The 7,683-nt window shown below is 36.2% G+C and overlaps 1 protein-coding gene across 1 annotated transcript in view; it reads right to left on the bottom strand.

Annotated features, from left to right (window-relative positions):
- The window catches only part of Spidr (scaffold protein involved in DNA repair), a 213,039-nt gene that overhangs the window by 179,181 nt on the left and 26,175 nt on the right, over nt 1-7,683 (bottom strand). Inside the window, exon 5 of the mRNA XM_005370370.3 lies at nt 4,282-4,445. Coding sequence (XP_005370427.1) covers nt 4,282-4,445 — 164 coding nt within the window. The remainder of the gene's footprint in view (nt 1-4,281; nt 4,446-7,683) is intronic.

The following is a 7,683-nucleotide window of genomic DNA, read 5'->3' as shown; positions in this document are numbered from 1 at the left end:
AAAAAAAAAAAAGAAATACAGGTGAATAGACAATCATCTATAATAGTCAAGCTTGTAGTCATGTTAGTTAGGTTTTCCAGATATATAGAGATACATTTCAGTTAGACAGGTATTCTTCAAGTCTTTCAGAGACCTTCAGAATATAGCATTTAAAATGTTTTAAGAGCTTAAGACTTTTTATGATAATGATACACATCTGCTCCTGGTAGCACCAATCTACTTCAAAAGGATGCTGGGCATCAAAGAACTGGTTTGTGGCTATAATACCAACAGTTAACAGAAAGATTGAGATTTTGAGACCAGTCTGGTAAACAATGAGAACCTATGACAGTGATGACGGAAGCCAAAGAACAAGAAAAAAATACTGAAAAGAAAAACGGAAAGAAAAGGGAGGAAAGGAAGAGGAGCAGCAGCCGCCGCCAAGAGCCAGGTTATAGTGATGCCTGTCATCATAAACACTGAGGATACAGAGAAAGAAATCTGCAAGTCTGAGTTACATAGCGAGTCCCAGGGCATTGAGATCTTGTCTTAACAAAAGAAACCTTTTCAAAGAAGAAGAAAGAAAAGCAAAATGAAGATGAGGCTGGAAGGCAGGCTCAGTGAAAGAGCACTTACCTAGCACATGTAGGCCTGGGTTTGATACTATACAACAAGGAAAGAAAAAGGAAAAACTCAGAAAAATCACATAATAAAGAACTAAAAAAAAAGAAAGTGTAAAAAAAAAACCAGCCCAAAATGCACAGAAAAAAGGAAATAAAAAAGATTAGAATGAAACAAATAAAATAGACTAGAAAAGCAAAAGAAGAGAGCAGCCAAACAAAGCTGCTAATGCTTTTTTTTTTCTTTTCAGGAAAGGGGGAGAGAAACTAAAGAAACAGGAACACTAAGGGAAAAGAATGAGCGAGGCGCCATTACAATAGACACCACATAAGCAAGAAGAAAAACTTAACACTTGCCTGTTAGTCACTCAAAAGACATGGATAGCTGCATAAAAATTCACAACCTACCAACATTGAATCATGCAAAAATAGAAAGTCTCCATAGATAATCAAGTAAGATAAGTGATTCAGCAACTAAAAACATGAATGGAAAAATAAAAATTAAAAAAAAAAAAACAAGATCAAAGAAAAACCCAGGACTTTTGGCTTCGATGATGAATTCTACCAAACATTCTGAGAATTAACATCAACCCAAATTTGGTGGTGCACACTTTTAATCCCAGTACATTGGCGGCAGAGGAAGATAGAACTCTGTGAGTCTAAGGCCAACTGGTCTTCGTAGTAAGTCCCAGGTCAACGAGAGCTATATGATGAGACCTTGTCTCGAAAAAACAAACAAAAACATACCTTACCAAGCTGCCCCATAGTAATACAGGATGAGCATCCCTAAATCAAAAACACAAATTCCAAAATCTGAAATTTTCTGAGTAATTGACAAAATACCTCAAGTGAAAAACTGCATATTTGATCTCAACATGTTGAATTATAGTCAAAGCCAAGCACATTAAAAGCATTGTATGAATTGCATTCAGTCGTCGTGAAGTGCATGGTTGAATACCAAGCATAACTAAATTCATGTTTAGACTTTGTTCCCATATCCAAAATAACTCATTATATGGATGCAAATAGTCCAAAAACTCTGAAATCTAAAATATATTTTATCTAAAACAACCCCAAATAAAGGATACTACCCTGTTCTGCCTTCATATGTATCTGATTTATTTCAGTTAACAGATGTCCTTAAGCTCACCAAGGTTGCTACAAAGGTCAGAATTCATTTCTTTTTAAGTGATGAATAGTATTGATTACATATATAACATATTTTATCTACCCATTCATTCAGGTCTGGACGCCTAGGTTGCCTCAATATCTTGCTATGATGAATAAATCTGCAACAATATGGGTGTCATGATTTTTGACAACTTTGCACAAAACTAGACATACCTGGGAAGAGGGACTCTCAATTTTAGAAATGGATTTATCAGAATGCATTCTGGGCATGTCTGTGGGGCATTTCCTTAATTGCTAATTGGTATGAGAGGGAGGTCCAGTTCACTCTAGGGGAATGCAATTCCTACGCATGTGGACCTGGATTGTATAAGAAAGGCAGTCAAGCAATAGGGGAACAACCCACTAAGCAGCATTGCTCAGTGGTTTCTACACCAAGCTCCGTCCTTGAATGCCTGCCGTGACTCCTCTTCCACTCTCAGCCTGCCTTTGGTCAGCTGTTTCACAGCAACAGAAAGGACAACAAACAAGGACAACAGGAATAGATCTTCACCACACTGATTCAATCCCTTTGCATACATACCCAGATGTATGTTTGCTGGGTTATAGGATAGTTCTATTTTGGGGTAGTTTTTTTTTTTTTTGTCTTTTGAGTGGTTGGTCTTGTTTTTGGTTTTGCTTTTAAGAAGCCTTCATAATGTAATAAGACACACAAATGATCAAAAGTGCAAATCTTCAGTAGAGTTCAAAGAAATACAAATTAAAATCCCAATGGCTCCACGATTAAGAGTACTCACTGCTCTAGCAGAGGACCAGAGTTTGATTTCTAGCACCCATGGTGGGTAGCTCACTATCTCCTATAACTCCAGCTCCAGGTAGCCTGATGACCTCTCTGGCCTCTGTTAGCGTCCCCAAGCACGTGCACACACACAAAAATAATTAAATAAATTTTTTTATAAAAAACTCAATGAGATATCACTTCATACTGTTAAAGCAGTCATTATAAAATCATGCTAAGGATCACATTCCTCAGTGGCATAGTACTAGCTGGCATATATGTCTCCTACACCACCAAAATACAAAAGAAACAACACTGAACTTATTGGTCTTGAAGACTCCCCAAAACTCATTCATTGCATTCACCAGCATCTTGACAAATACCAAACAGAATAACATACCAAGGCATACCACAATCAAATTGTTTAAAAACAGCAACAAAGAAATCTTAGCAGATCAAGAATGAGACTCCTTCAGGCTAGTTGATAATAACTCAGGGGGAAAAAAAACAGCAAAATGAAGGTATGTTTTAAAGCTTTAAAAAAAATTTCAGCCTGAAAGTCTATACAAGTTTTAAGTCACACGCATTATAAATGCATTATAAAAGCATGCCCTTTCCCTCTCCCTCTCTCAAACTATGAAACCTAGGCTGGCCTCAAACTCATAGCCCTCTTGCTTCAGGCTCCTCCATCCTGGGATTACAGATGTAAATTACCACACTGATAACATTTTCAGACACGCCCAATATGAAGCAATTATCTTCTATGAACTTTTTCTCTGAGACGATTAAAAAATATATCTAACCAAAATGAGGATAAAAACTAAGAAAACACTTAAGTACAGGAGGGCAAAGAGCTCCATGCAAGATTAAGGTTGATACATTTCTGGAATGCTAGCGACAGCAACTGGAAGGAAACTCTCTGCAGGCTCTTGTGGTGCACACACGTCTCGTCTCTGTCTACAAACATTACTTTGTGGGATTCTGAAATATCTACTGTTAAGCCTAGCTAAAGGAAGTGGATGACTTAGGGTCATGCTTCCTAAGACTACACCAGGCAGCCAGCCCTTTCTGCTTCTTTCTCTGTTGCTATGTCTCACCCACCAGATACTTCAGCCAACCAAGAGGCCATGTGAACACCGAGACAGGGAATCCAAATAAATCCTTCCTCCCTGAAGTTGTTACCAGAGGTCTGTCACAGCTATGAAAGTGTAACTAACATAGAGGGTGAGGGGAGACCCCAAGTGACAACATTCACAACTACAGAGAATAGTATATCCAAACTGAAGTGGCTAGGGGTTGTGGACTGGAGTTCTCTAAGAAAATAGAAGGGATAAAAATCCCAACTATGTCTAAACATCTTTACAACAGAGACAAACAACAGTGACAAATTAATTATCAGCATTAAATGAGGTTAAGTTAAAAAAAATAATAGTATGTAAAAGGAAAACAAAAAAAGCTATGAAAGAAATAACCGTCATCAATATTACGGATTCACGATTACAAAAATGTCAAATACTAGTCACAAACCTCAACGTATCTGTACTGGGAGACTACAAGGGCAGCATAAGGAATAGAGAAATAGAGATGGATGGATGTGAGCTCCGTGCAGGAGAAAGAAGTCTGTAACTTTAGGGATGAGCGTGAAGGACAAAATACTCTAGCAAGAGTTAAAGTGACTGCCTCTGAAAAGGTGAGATTAAGATTGAGTGAACAAAAAAAGCTACAATCACAAATGTCACAAAAAGAATACAAGATTTTTACACAATTTATTCTTACCTCAGGGGGCTCACAGAGCCTGTCATCATTTGTCAAGGAACGACCACTTGCACAGGAAGCACAATCCGAGATGTCCAGGGAGCCCTCACCATCTTCACACTCACTGGGCCCCTCAGGATCTTCCACGTCACTGTTAATCTCCCACTCAATCAACTGCAATTCATCTAAATAAAATACATTTTTAACTTTGTTAACTGTATATCCCCTCAGTACTTATTTTACAGAACTTACTCTCAGTAGCTGATACACGCACAGCACTAGATGACTTTCACAAACACACCCAGTGAACACTACTGCTCTCATCTCTGGTCACTGTGCCTTCCAATTCTCACCCCACCTGGATACAAGTGAATTCCTTTTACTCATTTGTTTTCTGAATTCTTGTAGTTTCTCCAGGATGCCCAAGAAAATAAAATGCATACTACTTCTTTTTTTTTTTACATATCTTGACTTTTTAAAATTAAGATAATGAAGAGATCCCTCACCAATAACAGAAAACTGCCTCATTCTACATAAGTCAGCAATTGTTGTGGTAAGAAAATGAAAATTCGCAAAGAGCTTGCAGTAATATTTTGGGAGGGATTAATGAGAGTTATCCCAAAAGTAAGAGACTTAAATTCATAAGAAGAACCAGTTGGGTCCTTCCTCTTGTTATATAGGGAACGCCAATCTTTGGAGCACCTACGTTCTATACTAATGCAAATAAACCAAGAAAGACAGGTTACAAATTAGGAAACTTAAGCAAAGTGGTTCAAAGCCCTATAATTCTGTGTAAAAGTCAGAAACGTATGCCATTTTCATGGTACTAATGGAGTTTACAGAACCTCTCAATCAATTACTTATTCTCAATATGCAGAAAGAGTTGTTTTACATATTGAAACCACTGAATTTATTCCTGGTGGTTCAAAAATTAACTTTGGTATTTATACAATTACAAGCAATAGTCAGGAATAGAAATCATTCCATATATATATATATATATATATATATATATATATATATATATATCTCACACATCAGATACCATACAGGTCTACCAGGTCCTCTTTTGTAAGGTAATGAGGAAATTGATCAGTTACTAATAGGAAACTGTGGGAGGCCTCAGAATTTTGTTTAAAAAAAAAACCACATTAATAGCAAAGGTTTGAAAAGGGATTTTTCCATCACTAGACAACAAGCCAAGGAAACTGTATTAGAAAAAAAAAAAGCCTATTTGTTTCTTGTTTAATCAGACTCCATAACCTGCAGGAAGTAACCCAAAAGATATGCAAAGAAATGAAGTTTGCCAAATGGATGATTTCCATTTTGCAGAATTTGGAAAATTAAAATATGTACACCATACAAATAGGAATGTCTTCAGGATTCCAATGGCCAACTGCTTTGAGTTCTGAAGAGGCTGATTCTGTAATTACACACCTATCAGAAGTCATGGCCATCATGGGAATACCTATACATATTAAGACTGACAAAGCCCAGCACATGACTCTAGTAAAATGAAACCGTTTTTTGCATAATACAAAGCACGTTACAGGTATATCACACAATCCTACAGGACTAATCATGCTTTAAAAGAAATGCTTGATACATAAAAGAGGTAATAAAGACCCCCAGAGAGAGACTGCACAATGCCTTATTAACCTTAAATTTCCCAAACACTATTCAAAGGGAACAACAGCTGCGGAGAGACACTGCACAACAGAAAAGACTACTGAACTAAATCAGCCAGTGTATTTTAAAGATGTGTTGACCTCTGAACGGACACCAGGAAATGTGTTACTCTGGGCAAAGAGTTTCAATTTTGTTTCCACAGGAGAAGAAAATCTATGGATATCATCAAAATTAGCAAAGATTTGATTTAAACAGGAGAGACCTCTTATTAAGGAGAAGTGATAATTCATCAACTGATGTGGCAATTTAACATGTCAAAAAGAAAACTCACCCTATAAGGGGCAGGGTTCTGATTTGGTTTTTTTTTTGTTTGTTTGTTTGTTTTTTGGTTTTTTTGGGGGGGGGGATTTTTGTTCTATTTTATCTTTACAGGAAAATAAAAATACCTATCTTCAAGAAGTCAAAAGACGTTGGACATCTAGGCATCTAAAGAAGAAAGGAGAACTGTCTGGAAAAAATTACCAAGCAAACAGAAATCTGATCTGGTGGTACTAATATTCTCTGCAGGGTAAAAACCTCACTACCTAAAAATTAATATTTCTTTATTTTTTAAAAAAGAATGAAGTCCTGACTCACTTAGCAAAGCTGGCTTTGCTGTTGGAGCATGGCTCTCCCTTTCTCTAAATCTAAGCACGTTGTTAAAAAAAAATTCAGAACCTTTGTCTCATATCAGAAGAGCCACCTAGTGTGGAATAGAAGAAAACCAAAATCTAGAGACTATTGTCACAAATCTCTTTCCTGTTATACTTATTTTTAACTCTTTAGAACCTTTCCTTGGATATATAGCTATCTTTAAATTTAAACTTTCTGTTTTGATATTAATAATGTTAAGTTTTACACAGTGAACAATAAATTTTCCTAACAGTGATCTCTTAAGTCTCCAAAAAAGACTATGGAGCCCCACAGCTACAACTCTACCTGGTAAATTATAATGTGATTGAGCTTATAATCACCACTCAAAGATCGCCTTTGGACTACAAACTGCTCAGGACAATTCTAAGATGGGTAGCTGAGATGGTCCACCTTTTTAGATGACACTAGCCAGAACTTCAGATAAGCCTTAACCATTAGTCCTTGCGAGACTTAACCATTGCTTTAGTTTTTTACAGGATCCCATAAAGATACCATCACCCCCCAGACAGCAGGAAGCAATTCTACAAACATGCCACTCCCTCTCCGAATAGGTGGGATGGATGGGTTTCTTTAGTTTTTCTCAGGGTATGAATAACTGTCATCTGTAAGGGTTGGTTATAAATTGTTATAGGGTTGAGGGTGGAGCAATAAGGATTAGACTCAGTAATCATGTTTGGAATAGAGAAGGGAGATAGGATAGGACAATAGGTATATTATTGTATCTACATGTAAATTAAAATAACTATCAGTTTTAGAAAATTTGCATTGGTATGGATTCTTATATATTGATACAAATGTAAAATTATTTTCCTATTCCGGTTTAAGATAACTTGCACATTGTTATTAATTCAAAATTATATTTTGTCATATTGTATATGTTTTTACTTCTGTTTAAAGTATTTTTTTAAGATTATTTTTATCATATTGTATATATTTTTCTACATCTGTTTAGGATATTTTATATATTGATGCAAATAAGGATATTTTTGTTATACTGCACTCCACATTTCTATTTCTGATTAAGATATTTTTGTATATTGCCACAGTTTCAAGGTCCTTGTCCTTACACTGTATATCTGTTTACAGATTTTTTATTTTTAT

The sequence above is a fragment of the Microtus ochrogaster genome, unplaced genomic scaffold (genome assembly GCF_000317375.1).
Source record: "Microtus ochrogaster isolate Prairie Vole_2 unplaced genomic scaffold, MicOch1.0 UNK77, whole genome shotgun sequence".
In the NCBI taxonomy this organism is placed as follows: domain Eukaryota; kingdom Metazoa; phylum Chordata; class Mammalia; order Rodentia; family Cricetidae; genus Microtus; species Microtus ochrogaster.
This window is presented reverse-complemented; position numbering and strand designations above follow the sequence as displayed.